Consider the following 17,398-nt stretch of genomic DNA (forward strand, 5'->3'; position numbering starts at 1 on the left):
TCTTTCAAGGATCAGGGCCTCCATTAATATAGATACGTCCTTTGACAACTTTAAGGAGTTAATTTATCACACCAGAGGCAAGAAAGGCTATATCGCAACTGGTCCTCCAGAGACATGTCTAAGACATGCAGCCGGTGTCAAGTGGAGTGCCCCAGGGGTCGGTCCTGGGGCCGGTTTTGTTCAATATCTTCATAAATGATCTGGAGGATGGTGTGGATTGCACTCTCAGCAAATTTGCGGATGATACTAAACTGGGAGGAGTGGTAGATACGCTGGAGGGGAGGGATAGGATACAGAGGGACCTAGACAAATTGGAGGATTGGGCCAAAAGAAATCTGATGAGGTTCAATAAGGATAAGTGCAGGGTCCTGTACTTAGGATGGAAGAATCCAATGCACCGCTACAGACTAGGGACCGAATGGCTAGGCAGCAGTTCTGCGGAAAAGGACCTAGGGGTGACAGTAGACGAGAAGCTGGATATGAGTCAGCAGTGTGCCCTTGTTGCCAAGAAGGCCAATGGCATTTTGGGATGTATAAGTAGGGGCATAGCGAGCAGATCGAGGGATGTGATCGTTCCCCTCTATTTGACATTGGTGAGGCCTCATCTGGAGTACTGTGTCCAGTTTTGGGCCCCACACTTCAAGAAGGATGTGGATAAATTGGAGAGAGTCCAGCGAAGGGCAACAAAAATGATTAGGGGACTGAAACACATGAGTTATGAGGAGAGGCTGAGGGAGCTGGGATTGTTTAGCCTGCAGAAGAGAAGAATGAGGGGGGATTTGATAGCTGCTTTCAACTACCTGAAAGGGGGTTCCAAAGAGGATGGCTCTAGACTGTTCTCAATGGTAGCAGATGACAGAACGAGGAGTAATGGTCTCAAGTTGCAGTGGGGGAGGTTTAGATTGGATATTAGGAAAAACTTTTTCACTAAGAGGGTGGTGAAACACTGGAATGCGTTACCTAGGGAGGTGGTAGAATCTCCTTCCTTAGAGGTTTTTAAGGTCAGGCTTGACAAAGCCCTGGCTGGGATGATTTAACTGGGAATTGGTCCTGCTTTGAGCAGGGGGTTGGACTAGATGACCTTCAGGGGTCCCTTCCAACCCTGATATTCTATGAGTCTATGTCGCAATCTGAGGTCGCTGTGAAAGGTGGATGCTGAAAAAAACATTTTAGCCAGCACAGTTTACACAAAGGTGGAAGGTATGTTTCGCTTATAAGGGTCTTAAAAAGATAGCTAGACACTAGGTCACTGACATGAGTACCGTTCCCTCAAAAGTGCATGAGCACAAGGAAAACTAAGCATACAGCTCAAAGGGATGTGCTATTTCTCCCCCACCTACAATCTCTGCCAATGCTCTTCTGGGCTAGCAGACAGGACTCCCAAGTTCATTTCCTTCTCCTGAGCAGCCACTGCCAGTGCTCCTCCAAACTAGGGGAGCGTTTCTCCTTCAATCTCCTTTCCTCCCTCCCCCTTTGTCTTTCCTTCCCTTCCTCTCTGCATGTAGAACAAACTACTGCCGAAGCTCAAGCTTAAGACTATGTTCATCTGTTTAAAACATTCAGTCAAGGCAGCCATTAATTCAATACCCAGAGAAAAGAGTTAAAGAAAACATTACTCAGACTTAAAGGCCAGAATGGACCATCATGGTCATCTAATCTGACCTCCTGCTCATTGCAGCCTACAGCCCCACTCCTGTAACAGACCCCTAACCTCTAGCTGAGCTACTGAAGTCCTCAAATGATGATTTAAAGACTTCCAGTGTCAGAGAATCCACCATTTACTCTAGGTCATGTCAGCAGGTGACCCATACCCCATGCTGCAGAGAAAGGCAAAAAAAAAAAAATAAAAAATCAAGGTCTCTACAAGTCTGACCTGGGGGAAAATTCCGTCTGGACCCCAAATACAGCGATCAGTTAGACCCTGAGTGTGTGGGCGAGACCCATCAGCCAGACACCTGGGAAAGAATTCACTGCAGTAACTCAGAGCCCTCCTCATCTTGTGTCCCATCTCAGTCTGTTGGGGAATTTTGCTACTACCAGATGGGCCACATGCTGCAGTAGGCAATCTCATCATACTATACCATCCCCTCCATAAAACTCAGTGTTGAAACCAGTTAGGTTTTTTGCCCCCACTGTTCCCCTTGGGAAGCTGTTGCAGAACTTCACTCATCTGATGGTTAGAAACCTCTGTCTAATTTCAAGTCTAAATTTGTTGATGGCCAGTTTATAGCCATTTGTTCTTGTGCCAGCATTGGCCCTTAACTTAAATAACTCCTCTCCCTCTCTGATGTATTTATAGAGAGCAATTATATCTTCTGTCAGCCTTCGTTTGGTTAGGCTAAACAAGCTAAGCCCCTTAAGTCTCCTCCTGTAAGGTAGGTTCTCTGTTCATCCTAGTAGCCCTTCTCTGCACCTGTTCCAGTTTGAATTCATGTTTCTTAAACATGAGAGACCAGAATTGCCCAAAGCATTCCAGGTGAGGTCTCACCAGTGCCTGGTATAATGGTACTAACACCTCTCTGTCTCTACTGGAAATACCTCGTCTGAAGTGTCCTAGGACTGTATAATCCTTTTTCACAGCTGCATCACAGTGGCAGCTCAGAGTCATCCTGTGATCAACCAATACACCCAGGTCTTTCTCCTCCTCTGTTGTTTCCAACTGGTAAGTTTCCAGCTTATAGCAAAAATTCTTGTTGTTAGTCTCTAAGAGCATGACCTTGCCCTTTAAATTATACAATTTCATCCCATTTCTATTACTTCAGTTTTCAAGGTCATCCAAATCATCTTGTAGAATATTCAGGTCCTCCTCCGTGTGGGCAATACCTCCCAACTTTATGTAATTCACAAATTTTATTAGCACAATCCCACTTTATGTGCCAAGGTCAGTAATAAAAATGTTAAATAAGACTAGTTCCAATACCGATCCCTGAGGAACTCCACTAGTAACCTCCCTCCAGTGTGACAGCTTACCTTTCAGTACTACCCACTGCAGTCTCCCCTTTAAGCAGCACCTCATCCACCTTTCAATTCTTGTATTAATCCCATATTCTCCAATTTAACTAATAATTTCTCCTGTGGAATACTATCAAATGATTTATTGAAATCAGGAAGATTAGATCTACTGCATTTCCTTTGTCTAAAAAATCAGTTATCTTCTCAAAAAAAGAGATCAGGTTGGTCTGGCACGATCTACCTTTTGTAAAACTATTTTATATTTTATCCCAATTACCATCTACCTCTATCTCCTTAACTATTTTCTCTTTTAAATTTTTTTCCCACGAATTTACATATATTCGTCATGACTAGATTGAAATGGCTGGTTTAAATAAAGATATGGCATTGGAAAAAATGCCCAACAAAGCATTCTGTAGTAGTGATTTTATAGGCAAAGTATTACAGATGAGCCATAGGAAATCAAATCTTGTTAAGTTTCTCTATTTGAAAGGGAAGATTTTAGCATCTCACAATTTGAGAAATTAGATATTTATACAACCCATGTTTTCTTCACCCACATATTATTCATTTTGTAGCCCTCCTAAAAGATAATTTAAAGAGGTTTAGTAATAAATTTTACTTTTCATATGCATTCAAAAAGTGCCATTTATGATCGTATCAAAGCCTCAAGTAAGATAAATGCAGTTATTTCACTAAGCTAATATCACTAGAAAAACAAGCAGTTGAATCAAGTTATTCTCACTGCTTTTTAGTTACTGTACATATTTACAGTACATCAGTGAGAAATTAGGAAAAAGTCTCAGGGAAAAATAGGACAAAATGTAGTTATATTCCCCTCCCAACCTGTCCGAGACTTGAAGAAAAAAAAAAAAGAGTGGGTTATGGTTCTTCTTTATCTTGAGCAGTGCCAAATCAAAGCAAACTGGTTTTGTTTAGACAAATTAAGAAATAAATTCCAGCTAACCTGATCTCAATTAGAAAAGAAGCTCAGATGGTTGGGGTGGAAGGGAAAAGAAAGAGAGGACAGGGGAAAGTCTTCCTTGTCAATTTCCTTTTAACAAAGCATGCTGGGAAGGGGCACAGTCTGTACCCCCTATAAAATGCAGATTCTCCAGTTTCTCACTCAGTTTTAAAGAAAATGCTGTTGGGGAGAGAAGTGATGTTGTATGCATTGGAAAGGACAAACGTAAGCTCTAGACCAATTCTGCTGTTTGAATTCCTCTAACTATATATGTTAGAAATTATATTCTTAATGGAACAACGTATATTTTACAGTCTACAAATCTAAAATAGCTTGACTTTAAAGATACAGTATTTATTTTCCTTTACTTTGCTGCTACTATGGTGGGTCAGACCTGTTGGTGATATTGTACAATGAATTTTTGTACCTTCTGCCAATATTATCTAAAAGAAATTTCCCAAACATCTCTTATCGTATGTTTTCTGTAGCTTTAAAAAACATTACAAAAAGATGGCTTAATATCAAATACTTTAATCCTCTTTGGCTATAATCAAAACATTCTATCAGGACTCAGGGCAAATTTCCAGAAAAACGTGACATAGCATCTCTGGTCACTCACTTCCACTAAACTAATCTTGCTTTAACTGCCTAGAAGGAATTAGACAAAAAAATGTTCCCCCTTTTCATACCTTATATGTGCTGCCCAAGCCACTGTTACTATTAAAAAAGTCATCAGGTAGACTGCAATTTTCATTAGTAGAAGCTGTTGAATACTTTCACCTAATTTCTGAAATAAAATATAGTGTTATTAATAGAAAAAGCACATCATTGCAACATACAGACATGAGGAATGTTACATTCTAAAATTGCCAGCAATATCTGTAAACAAGTCATAACTTACACAGTGCAGAATAAATTTTGAGAACGTCTTGCCTGCTAAAATATAGATTTCTTCAACCATTTCCATTTTCTGATTTATCATCCATACAGTACCACAAAACAGAGTAGTGTGCTTATCAGACACTTGTAAGCCTTCTGGAATATCTGCTCCAATTACCTAGATGACTGCATAAGATGTGCCAGGTTGTGGTTTGCCAAATAAAAATAGGAACCATTGCTAAACAAACGTGGAGGGTATTGGTACTGCTCACTTTTAAGGGGTAAGACAATCACTTGTGTTCACAGTTAAAGAAGCGTAACTATTAATCAAGCTGGCCTATTGTGTATCCTTTGTAAATTACTACACCTCTCTGTGCCTCCATTTCCACATCTATGAAAGGACAATGATAATTATTTTGATAAAGCACTTTGAGTTCTACTGGTGAAAAGTGCTATACAAGAGCCTGGTATACCTGTGCTAGGATGACCCTACACTGATTTAATGAAACAGATATTTGTTAGCTGAATGGAAGATATCATTAGGGTTTTGGGAATTACTTAGATTACAGTTTCTGAGTGCAGTAAAACTGTTAAGAGCTACAGAAATGGCTTGTTTTACTGACATCTAAACTGTCATTCGGGACATTGCTACCATATCTTAATTTATAGGATTAGCTTTTTAAAAAATCCTGAAAGATAACTGTCTGGAAATCATCAAAATACAACACCAAAACCAAACTCAACATTTATCAGAGCTGCGTTCTTTCAACACTACTTTATAGTGCAGAATGCTGGGGAATGAGAAAGTATGACATGTCCAAACTGTCTTCATTCCATACAACCTGCCTCAGAAAAATACCTCCGTATCTTTTGGCCCAGAATAATCTCAAACCAAGATCTATTGATACAGTGCAGCCAAGAGGATCTGCGCACCCTCATTGCCAGGAGGCGTTGGAGATGGATCGATCATGTGCTTCGGATGGAAACTGATTCCGTCACCATAGTAGCAATAAGATGGACATCTGAAGGCAAGCAAAAATAAGGCTGCCCAAAAACAACATGGTGAAGAGCTGTGGAAGCCGAGCTGAAAAACCTGGGACACAGCTGGGGAACCATTGAAAGACTTGCCAGAAACAGACAGGAGTTGAGGAGCTTCGTTGCTACCCTAAATGCCGGAGGCACAATAGGAACATGATGATGAAGATGATGAAAGATAACTAATAGAATGGATACATAGTGATAAGCATCTCTCTGCTGTTATAAACTTTGTGTCTAACTTGGAACACAAGCTCTGCATGGCAACGCCTTGTCACTTTACTCGTTGCTATATCATCATTACCTCTGTGACATTATGTGAAAAGATATGGGTTGAGCCTTACATCCACCAATTTCTTAACTACTGCAGGCCCTTCAACTTCACATACTGCCATCATTATTTCAGTAATCCTTATGGTGCCAGTACACTATATGGAGACATAATGAGAGAGTCCCTGGCAGAGTTACAGTCTAAATCAGAGGTGGGCAAACTCTGGCCCGTGGGACCGTCCTGCCCTGCGAGGCTCACCCCCGGCCCCTCCCCCGCTGTCCCCGCTCTCCCACAGCCATGCTGTTGTGTGGTGCAATGCTCTGGGCGGCGGGGCTGCAGAGCCTGGCCTGACCCGTTGCTCTGTGCTGTGCGGTGCAGCTGCCTGTCCTGGTGCAGCCGCGCTGCCAGCCACCGGTGCTCCAGGCAGTGTGGTAAGGGGGCGGGAGGGGGTTGGATAGAGGGCAGGGGAGTTTGTGGGGTGGTCAGAGGGCAGGGAACAGGGGAGTTGAATGGGGGCAGGGGTCCCGGGGGGCTGTCAGGAAGGAGAGGAGGGGTTGTATGGGGCGGTGAAGGCCAGTTAGGGGTGGGGGGTCTGGGGGAGAATGGGGCAGGGGTTCCCGGGGGGCAGTCAGAGAACGGGGGGGGGGTTGGATGGGGCAGGAGTCCCGGGGGGGCATCAGGGGGCAAGAAGCGGGGGGAGGGTCGGATACGGGGTGGGGGCCAGACCACGCCTGGCCGTTTGGGGAGGCACAGCTTCCCCTAACCGGCCCTCCATACAATTTCAGAAACCCGATGTGGCCCTCAGGCCAAAAAGTTTGCCCACCCCTGGTCTAAATAGACAAGATAAAGGGTAGGAAAGGAGACATGCATGGAGGTGGAGTAACTTGCCCAAAGGCAGTAACAGAACTGAGAATAGGTTCTAGGTCTCCTGACTTCCAGCCTAATATCTGATTCACTAGACCATGATGCCTCTGGTCACTGTGACGTGGCATGACATGACACTGCATTTCTGAGAGGTCTTGACCAGCAAACGTCCCCATGCAAAACTTCCCAGAGCTGGAATTTGGAGCAGGCATTCTTCAGAAGCCTCAGACATGTTTGCTTTCAGTGACTTGATTCCAGTATGTGAAGGAAGATGAGATCGGGATGCAAGAGGCCAGAGTCCCCCAAACTGTCAAATGTGGACCCCAGAACCTGCTGGTCATGTATTGCTGGTTCCTCTACCTTATTTCCTACTGTTAACATATATTTTGCCAGTTAAATTATTTAATGCATCTTCAATAGAAGTAATTTGCTGCAGTTGCCTAAGGAATATAATGTGGCTGAGTGGGAGGGGAAATGTCATAAGACAATCTTTATTAAAATATGGTTCTTGCTGTAAAAGTTTGAGGATGCGGACACTGCACAGAAGGTCTGTTTTCATTATGGTTCAATTTTGAGCTCTCTAATCTAAATACAATAAAATGCTAAATATGTCTTTGCAATCTGAATTGCTAGACCTCATTTGCTCACTGCTCTGTACAGGAGAACAGAAGACCAAACCATCTGATGTAAGGGCAAATCATTTTCTAAACCAAGAAAATGTTAATTAACAACCTAAACCCTAGTATTCAAAGTCCAAGAACTGATTTAGCAGCTATATCTCTACTTCCCCAAAAAACTAAAACTTGGTTTCCTTATACTTATACTTAAGGCCAAATATTGCTCTTCGCTACAATTCTGTAAATCTGGCAGAACTCCGCTGACTTAATAGTTTATTGATATTCACATCAGTGAAGGGGAGGAATTTGGGCCTGTTGATCTACAGCTGACTCTTCTGCAGTCCTGGAGCCTTAAAATTCTTCCTGTCTTGAAGGATAATACCCTCCTGAGGGAGGGGGGAGGAGATTTTTCCCTTGGGAATTTTAAGGCTTTACAATCGCAGTATTTTCTTTTCCAGCCACTTTGACAACTGCGTCTATTGATTAAGTCCATTTTTTCTGCATTAGTAGCTACCCTATTCTATTACTTTGCATTCCCATTATCTTACATAATTTAATGTCTTTAACCCATCCTTTTGATAAACATAGACCTGTATTCTCTCCCTTTCTTTTAAGTGGCGAGTTCTATAGCTAACTTTACTATCCCCTCCAGCGAACAAAATATCCTTTGAACATATTAGTTGCGCTGTCATGTGCTTTCTCATCAATGGCCCTGTCCTATTTGTAATTATGGGTCTAATCCTGACTCAGCATGCTGAATTCAATGGCAACCCTCCCACTGAGCTGAACAGGTACAGAATCAAATAATATCAATAATTATTTACATTTAGCCTTAAGTTTTTTTCTGACTAGGCATCCAATGGTTAGGTATCAATCTACTTGCATTATCTTACTTCAGAGAACCTGTTTCTTGGATTAAAGCTCCGTGCAGACACAAGGGTCTGCTTGCACTGATCTAATTGCAGGCTAAAGAAAGATCTAACTCAAGATATCATTTAATAAATGTTAAGCTCAACTTTGTTTTGCTGTCATAATTTGTTTTATCCCAAAAACAGATTTGTACAAAAGGGGGACGTTAACTGCAAATTCTGTACAACCAACATTAGAGATATTTACATAAAAAGGTATAGTATGGTGAAAAGTATAAGCCTACTGGATAGAAATTATTCCATCTCAAAAGTATTACAAAAGGATGTGTGCCAAGACTATTTGCCAGCTGCAGTCCTTAGATATTCTACAATTAATATGCTTTTCATACTGAGCACCTTATCCCACCAACACTCATGCAGATACATAACTCTGCTCATGCGACTGGTCACACTGATATTAATGGGACTAATCACAAGTGAAGTTATACACGTATTTAAAGGATAAGTGGTTATTTTTTACAGATGTCTCCATTAGCAAAACATGGAAGAGCACTCCTTTTGAAATACAAATCCTCCTATTCTAGCCCAATGGAGGGTACCTGAGAATTAATTCCACTAGGGAAAGCTTTTTACACTATAATCATGGGCAATACTCCCTACCTTAGGGGTCTCAAACTCAAATGACCATGAGGGCCACATGAGGACTAGTGCATTGGCCAGAGGGCCGCATCACTGACACCCCAACCTTGCTGCCCCTGGCCCCGCCTCCAATCCACCCCTTCAATGAGGCCCTGCCCCTGCCCTGCCTCTTCCCACCCTTTCCCTGCCCCCATTCCAACCCCTTCCCCGAAGTCCCCACCCCAACCCTGCCCCCAGGGGGTGCAGGAGGGATGCGGGGTGTGGTAGGGGCTCAGGGCAGGGAGTTGGGGTGTGGGGTGCAGGAGGGGTGAAGGGTGCGGCAGGGGGTCGGGGTGCAGGGTGCAGCAGGGGGCTCAGGGCAGGGAGTGTAGTCAGGTGTGCAGGGTGCGGCAGGGGGCTCAGGGCAGGGAGTTGGGGTGTGGGGTGCAGGAGGGGTGAAGGGTGCGGCAGGGGGTCGGGGTGCAGGGTGCAGCAGGGGGCTCAGGGCAGGGAGTGTAGTCAGGTGTGCAGGGTGCGGCAGGGGGCTCAGGGCAGAGAGTTGGGGTGTGTTGTGCAGGAGGGGTGAAGGGTGCGGCAGGGGGTCGGGGTGCAGGGTGCGGCAGGAGGCTCAGGGCAGGGAGTTGGGGTGTGGGGTGCAGGAGGGGTGCAGCAGGGGGTTGAGGTGCAGGGTGTGGCAGGGGGCTCTGGGCAGGGGGTTGGGGTGCAGGAAGGTTGTGGGGTGCAGCGGGGGTGGGGTGCAGGCTCCGGCCTGGTGCCGCTTACCTAGAGCGGCTCTGGGGTGGCAGTGGCGCGCACCAGGACCAGGGCAGGCTCACTGCCTGCCTGCCCTGGTCCCTGACCCCACGCCACCCTACTCCGCTCCAGGAAGCGGCCGGAACCATGTCCCTGGGGATGGGGGGCACACGGCTCTGTGTGCTGCTCTTGCTGCTCCTCCAGGTACCTCCCCCGAAGCTCCCATTGGCCGCAGTTCCCCGTTCCCAGCCAACGAGAGCTGTGGGGGGCGGTGCCTGGAAGCGAGAGTAATGCACGGAGCCCTCTGTCCCCCCCCCGGGGGGGGCGCAGAGGCATGGTTCTGGCTGCTTTAGGGAGTGGTGCGGGCACGCAGCGCCACGGGGTAGGCAGATGGGCGCACGGGGGTGGGCACGGGAAGCTTGGCGGGCCGCACGAAAGAATCATAGAATCATAGAATATCAGGGTTGGAAGGGACCTCAGGAGGTCATTTAGTCCAACCCCCTGCTCAAAAGCAGGACCCATCCCCAATTAAATCATCCCAGCCAGGGCTTTGTCAAGCCTGACCTTAAAAACTTCTAAGGAAGGAGATTCCACCACCACCCTAGGCAACGCATTCCAGTGTTTCACCACCCTCCTAGTGAAAAAGTTTTTCCTAATATCCAACCTAAACCTCCCCCACTGCAACTTGAGACCATTACTCCTTGTCCTGTCCTCTTCCACCACTGAGAATAGTCTAGAACCATCCTCTCTGGAATCACCTCTCAGGTAGTTGAAAGCAGCTATCAAATCCCCCCCTCATTCTTCTCTTCTGCAGACTAAACAATCCCAGTTCCCTCAGCCTCTCCTCATAAGTCATGTGTTCCAGACCCCTAATCATTTTTGTTGCCCTTTGCTGCACTCTCTCCAATTTATCCACATCCTTCTTGTAGTGTGGGGCCCAAAACTGGACACAGTACTCCAGATGAGGCCTCACCAATGTCAAATAGAGGGGGACGATCACGTCCCTTGATCTGCTCGCTATGCCCCTACTTATACATCGCAAAATGCCATTGACCTTCTTGGCAACAAGGGCACACTGCTGACTCATATCCAGCTTCTCGTCCACTGTAACCCCTAGGTCCTTTTCCGCAGAACTGCTGCCTAGCCATTTGGTCCCTAGTCTGTAGCTGTGCATTGGGTTCTTCCGTCCTAAGTGCAGGACCCTGCACTTATCCTTATTGAACCTCATCAGATTTCTTTTGGCCCAATCCTCCAATTTGTCTAGGTCCCTCTGTATCCTATCCCTGCCCTCCAGCGTGTCTACCACTCCTCCCAGTTTAGTATCATCCGCAAATTTGCTGAGAGTGCAATCCACACCATCCTCCAGATCACTTATGAAGATATTGAACAAAACTGGCCCCAGGACCGACCCCCGCGGGCCGCGTGTTTGAGACCCCGCCCTACCTGCTCTCTACAGGGAAAACGAGGGACAATACTAATTTGGTATCCTATTTTGAACTATACTAAGGTTCAATCCTCCAAGCACTTACTACTCGATTTTAAGGCTTAATGCTCTGATTTCAGCGGGACTACTCCTGGTATTAAGTACTGTGTCTGGAAATAAATGTTTGTATGAAAGAGATACAACTCCACCTATAGAATAAAAATATGCTATCCAGAGTGGCTTAGGTGGAAGTTTATATGCTCAGCTAAAGAGCATAAAAATAAAGACATTTCTATGAATCTTCATATGTGCTATCTAAATAGTCCAATACTGAATGTCTTTGATTTCCTACTTTTTTTTAAACCATGTGTCTTTGGTATATATTTAACTAAATTTACCACTTTAGTATTGTATTTTCTTTAGTCTCACCTATTTCTTTTGAAATTATTTTGATTTGTAAGGATAAGGCCTTTTCCTGCAGCCATATTGTAAGGCCTAGGGCCTTTGTCTGCAGCCATATTAGGAGGGCAGCAGCCTTGAGCTAAGCAGCAAAAAGCCACATCCTCACATTCCATCTAAACTACATTAAAACAATATAATATTGGACTATTAAGAAGGCGACCCTGTCCTAACAGTACCCACCATCATCAGATAAAGAAACGGATCTTAAGGTGGTTAAAGAAAACGTAGTCTGATAGCATGCTGTCTGGCAAAGCAATCGCTTACCAATAGTTGTGGTTGTAAAAACCTCATTTCCTTATTGTTTTGTCTTTATGGTCCCCACTTCTCTATTCTTTGTCTGCATGATCTCTGTCTGATTCTTTGATTGTTTCTGTTACATAATTAATTTTGCTAGGTGTAAATCAATTAAGGTGGTGGGGTAGAATTGGTTAGAGAATTGTTACAATATGTTAAGATTGGTTAGTAAAATTTTAGTAAAACAATTGACTAAGGCATGGCTAAGCAGGACTCAAGTTTCACTATATAAACTGGGGTCCAAAAGGAAGTTCTTGGGAACCAACTCCAGGACACAGCCCCAAGATCAGCTGCCAGACCTCAACACCATGCCAACCATACCATGCAGAAACTGGAGTCCCCCAGATGACCTGATCCTGATTGGCCATCAAGAAAAGTTCATCTGCCTTATTGGGAGTGGTGATCATTGTATGTTTATCATGTGCATTCTGTTTTGGGAATGTTAATAAATAGAGGTTTAGTAGGATATTACTGCGTAAGGCTCTTTCACTGGTAAAAGACCCCGCAAACCTGCAGAGTGCAAGGTTATGCCCTGAGCCCACGGAAGGGTAAGGGTGGGTGCCTAATTAACAGGGTTACGCCTTGAGCCCTAGGAACTGGGTAAAGGTGGGTGACCCTAGACAGTGAGAGTAACATAGAATTTTGTGTGGATAACAGATTACATTAACCATTAAACTGATTGATAATGTTGGGGAAAATAAATAGCTTCTAAAATATTTTCCAACTTGCATTATTCAGGCAGATTTTCCATCTCTTAACGTCTTCAAATCAAGACTGGATTTCTTTCTGGAAGATGTTTTAGTCAGACAAGTTACTGGGCTCAATACAGAGGTGATAAAGTGAAATTCTATGGCCTGTGTTATACAGGAGGCCACACTAGATAATCTAATGGTTCTTTCTGGCCTTGAAATATACTAATCTATAAAGCAATCATGTTTTTTTCTAATGAACCAAGTCTTTAGTACTTCAGTCCCTTCAGCTCCAGTTCAATAATTCACCCATTAGAGAATGAACTATTGGTTTTAGTTTTATTTAAGGTTTTGTAACGTCTTAACTGGGAAAAAAACAACAGAACCTGGAAGTAAAATTGCAATGTCATCCTAACACTCACAGAGACAGAATAAACATGTAACAATATATTAAATATACGATACCTGATCTGGATGTATCTTTGTGTGGGCCACAGGCAAAATCTGAAATAAGAAAATCCCATTATTGGATGGAATATATAAGCCTCTCATTCTACATCATATGAAATAATATGACTCGCAAGGTGAGTGTTTTACTGACTGCTGATGGAATACATATATTTATTGCCTGCAAAGTAGGGATAAAGCTCACTTGTCTTCATAAAGCAACTATTACTTAGATTTGCTGATGTGAAAAAAATTTGCATAACTTTTAAGTTGCTCGTTTTAATTCCAATACTTCAGGTTTCAATGAAGTCTCATATGTCTCACTAAAAGTGGTAAGGTTTGAAATGGATGTGATGTCTAAGACATTTAAGTGGCTATTAAAATTCAGGGTGGTGTCATTATTTTAACCAATTCTACTTCCAGTGAAATGTAAAACATTTTGTATTAATACAAACATTTTAAAAAAAAATTAAAACTGAATACCACAGCACTTTAAATCCAAATGCCTATAAGCACTATTGGTATTTAAAAATTCCAATACTGGTATTAATATTGCAACACCATGAACTGACCTGATGTGTTGCTTTCTATCTCTAGCAGAAAGACAATAATACAAAAAGTTGGAAGTTATTTGTATTATAAAAAGAAAAGGAGTAGTTGTGGCACCTTAGAGACTAACCAATTTATTTGAGCATAAGCTTTCGTGAGCTACAGCTTACTTCATCGGATGCATACTGTGGAAAGTGTAGAAGGTCTTTTTATACACACAAAGCATGAAAAAATACCTCCCCCCACTCCACTCTCCTACTGGTAATAGCTTATCTAAAGAGATCACTCTCCTTACAATGTGTATGATAATCAAATTGGGCCATTTCCAGCACAAATCCAGGTCCCCCCCCCAAACCTACTGTCCTGCTGGTAATACCTTATCTAAAGTGACCACTCTCCTTACAATGTGTATGATAATCAAGGTGGGCCATTTCCAGCACAAATCCAGGGTTTAACAAGAACGTCTGGGGGGGGGGGGGTAGGAAAAAACAAGGGGAAATAGGTTACCTTGCATAATAACTTAGCCACTCCCAGTCTCTATTCAAGCCTAAGTTAATTGTATCCAATTTGCAAATGAATTCCCAATTCAACAGTCTCTCGCTGGAGTCTGGATTTGAAGTTTTTTTGTTGTAATATCGCAACTTTCATGTCTGTAATCGCGTGACCAGAGAGATTGAAGAGTTCTCCGACTGGTTTATGAATGTTATAATTCTTAACATCTGATTTGTGTCCACTTATTCTTTTATGTAGAGACTGTCCAGTTTGACCAATGTACATGGCAGAGGGGCATTGCTAGCACACGATGGCATATATCACATTGGTGGATGTGCAGGTGAACGAGCCTCTGATAGTGTGGCTGATGTTGTTAGGCCCTGTGATGGTGTCCCCTGAATAGATATGTGGGCACAGTTGGCAACGGGCTTTGTTGCAAGGATAGGTTCCTGGGTTAGTGGTTCTGTTGTGTGGTATGTGGTTGCTGGTGAGTATTTGCTTCAGGTTGGGGGGCTGTCTGTAGGCAATCTCCCAAGATTTGTGAGAGTGTTGGGTCATCCTTCAGGATAGGTTGTAGATCCTTAATAATGCGTTGGAGGGATTTTAGTTGGGGGCTGAAGGTGACGGCTAGTGGCGTTCTTTTATTTTCTTTGTTAGGCCTGTCCTGTAGTAGGTGACTTCTGGGAACTCTTCTGGCTCTATCAATCTGTTTCTTCTCTTCTGCAGGTGGGTATTGTAGTTGTAAGAATGCTTGATAGAGATCTTGTAGGTATTTGTCTTTGTCTGAGGGGTTGGAGCAAATGCGGTTGTATCGCAGAGCTTGGCTGTAGACAATGGATCATAGACAATGGATCATGTGGTGTGGTCAGGGTGAAAGCTGGAGGCATGTAGGTAAGAATAGCGGTCAGTAGGTTTCTGGTATAGGGTGGTGTTTATGTGACCATCGTTTATTAGCACTGTAGTGTCCAGGAAGTGGATCTCTTGTGTGGATTGGACCAGGCTGAGGTTGATGGTGGGATGGAAATTGTTGAAATCATGGTAGAATTCCTCAAGGGCTTCTTTTCCATGGGTCCAGATGATGAAGATGTCATCAATATAGCGCAAGTAGAGTAGGGGCATTAGGGGATGAGAGCTGAGGAAGCGTTGTTCTAAGTCAGCCATAAAAATGTTGGCATACTGTGGGGCCATGCGGGTACCCATAGCAGTGCCGCTGATTTGAAACCTACTGACCGCTATTCTTACCTACATGCCTCCAGCTTTCACCCTGTTTAGATAAGCTATTACCAGCAGGAGAGTAGGGTTGGGGGGGAGGGGAGGGAGAAAACCTGGATTTGTGCTGGAAATGGCCCAACTTGATTATCATACACACTGTAAAGAGAGTGATCACTTTAGATAAGCTATTACCAGCAGGAGAGTGGGGTGGGGGGAGGTATTTTTTTAATGCTTTGTGTGTATAAAAAGATCTTTTACACTTTCCACAGTATGCATCCGATGAAGTGAGCTGTAGCTCACGAAAGCTTATGCTCAAATAAATTGGTTAGTCTCTAAGGTGCCACAACTACTCCTTTTCTTTTTGCGAATACAGACTAACACGGCTGTTACTCTGAAATTTGTATTATAGTGGCACCTGCTCAGCATTCTCATAAAGAAGTAATGGAAAACAGTAGTCTTGGTTCACAAAATGAGAAAAGAAGGTGTTTACTTAATTCTGTTGTTCTAATCGCCTGGTCATTACAGACCCCATCTTCACTCTATGTCCTAGATGTTTATATACATGGAGGTCACCAGATGGTGTGACAAAGAACCAAATTGACTATGATAAAGTGATGCTGGAGATCGAGTCTCCAATGGACAAAGACTTTCCTTACTGCAAGTCAGACCATCAACTGTTAGCTTCAAACATAAAATTAAAACTTAAAAAGATAGGATTTTCATTAGGTCCCCTGAATTTGGACTTGACCAGGATCAACAAAAATGATCCAACTTCTGTCCAGAATGGTTTTGAGGCATTGGCACAAGTGGAGGAGGAGAACAACCCCAACAAACTCTAGAATAAAATGAAAACTACTATGCTCAAAACTACCAAAGTACACATTCCAAAAAGTCAGCATTGGAGCACACCATTGTTAACAAAGAAGGTGTTTGAGCTGGTGGAAAAACAACGCATAGTAAAAGAAAATAGGTTGAAAATGAAAGAACATAGGAGAAAATACAAGGAACTGAGCAGAAAGATTCAAAGGCAGACTAGACAAGACAAGAGGAAATATATAAGGGCAAAATGTATGGAACATGAGTACTGTTAAAAAAAGTAGTAAAACAAAAGGTATGTTCACAGTGGTCAGACTTCTTACCAAAATATCTTCCCTGCACTCATAGAAAAAGATCATGATGACAGAGTCCTCACTCAGGGTGATGGCATTAAATACAGGTGGAAAGACTACTGTACCAAACTGAATGCCTCACCAGAGCCACTATAATGCAGGACAACAGAAAAGCATTTGGTACTGTCCGATATGACAGTCTTTGGAAGACACTGGCAGGCATGGGAGCGTAAAGCATCTTACTGAACTTATTGAAAGTTTCTACTACCACCAACAGACCACAGTGGAGTACGCAAGAATGAGTGGTTTTCCACTGAGACAAGTATGTATTTTTGTCTCCAAGCCTCTTTAACATATATGCAGAATTTACTACAAGGGAAGCCTTGGATGGTTTTGACAAATTGGAAGGAGCTGGGATTTGCATTGGCAGACTCCTCTTAACCAACCTCAGATATGAAAGAGACACAACACTCTCTACTACAACCACTGATGCAATGCAACAACTGTTGGATTTTATGAAACCAGTTGGTGAGGAATATGGACTATTCCTGAATGCGATGAAAACACAAAGCATGTACGTTGACATGATTACCAAAAATGGGATGCAACCGAACACCACAATAATGGACAAACTCTAGAGTAGGTAGATGAATATAATAACCTGGAATCACAACCAAGGAGACTGCTCCAGAAAAATCAGAAGACTAGGGATGGCTCACTCATTTACAACCTCCCTTAAGAAAGTGTGGAAAAACTGTGGCATCTTGGGATGTGCCAAGGTGCGACTGATGAAAAGCCTAATATGTTTCCATATAGGTTTATGGATGGGAATGATGTAAAATTAATGTTGCTGACAAGAAGAAAATTGAAACTTTTGAAATGTGGTGCTGGTGCTCTTG

General features: G+C 43.3%; 1 protein-coding gene across 1 annotated transcript in view; it reads right to left on the minus strand.

The window, feature by feature from the left end:
- TMEM175 (transmembrane protein 175) overlaps positions 1-17,398 on the minus strand; it is a 51,314-nt gene that overhangs the window by 30,341 nt on the left and 3,575 nt on the right. Inside the window, exons 2-3 of the mRNA XM_084629218.1 lie at positions 13,156-13,194; positions 4,606-4,703 (exon numbers count right to left, since the gene is read on the minus strand). Coding sequence (XP_084485344.1) covers positions 4,606-4,703; positions 13,156-13,194 — 137 coding nt within the window. The remainder of the gene's footprint in view (positions 1-4,605; positions 4,704-13,155; positions 13,195-17,398) is intronic.

This window comes from Lepidochelys olivacea (genome assembly GCF_965140295.1).
Source record: "Lepidochelys olivacea isolate rLepOli2 genome assembly, chromosome: 5".
Classification (NCBI taxonomy): Eukaryota; Metazoa; Chordata; order Testudines; family Cheloniidae; genus Lepidochelys; species Lepidochelys olivacea.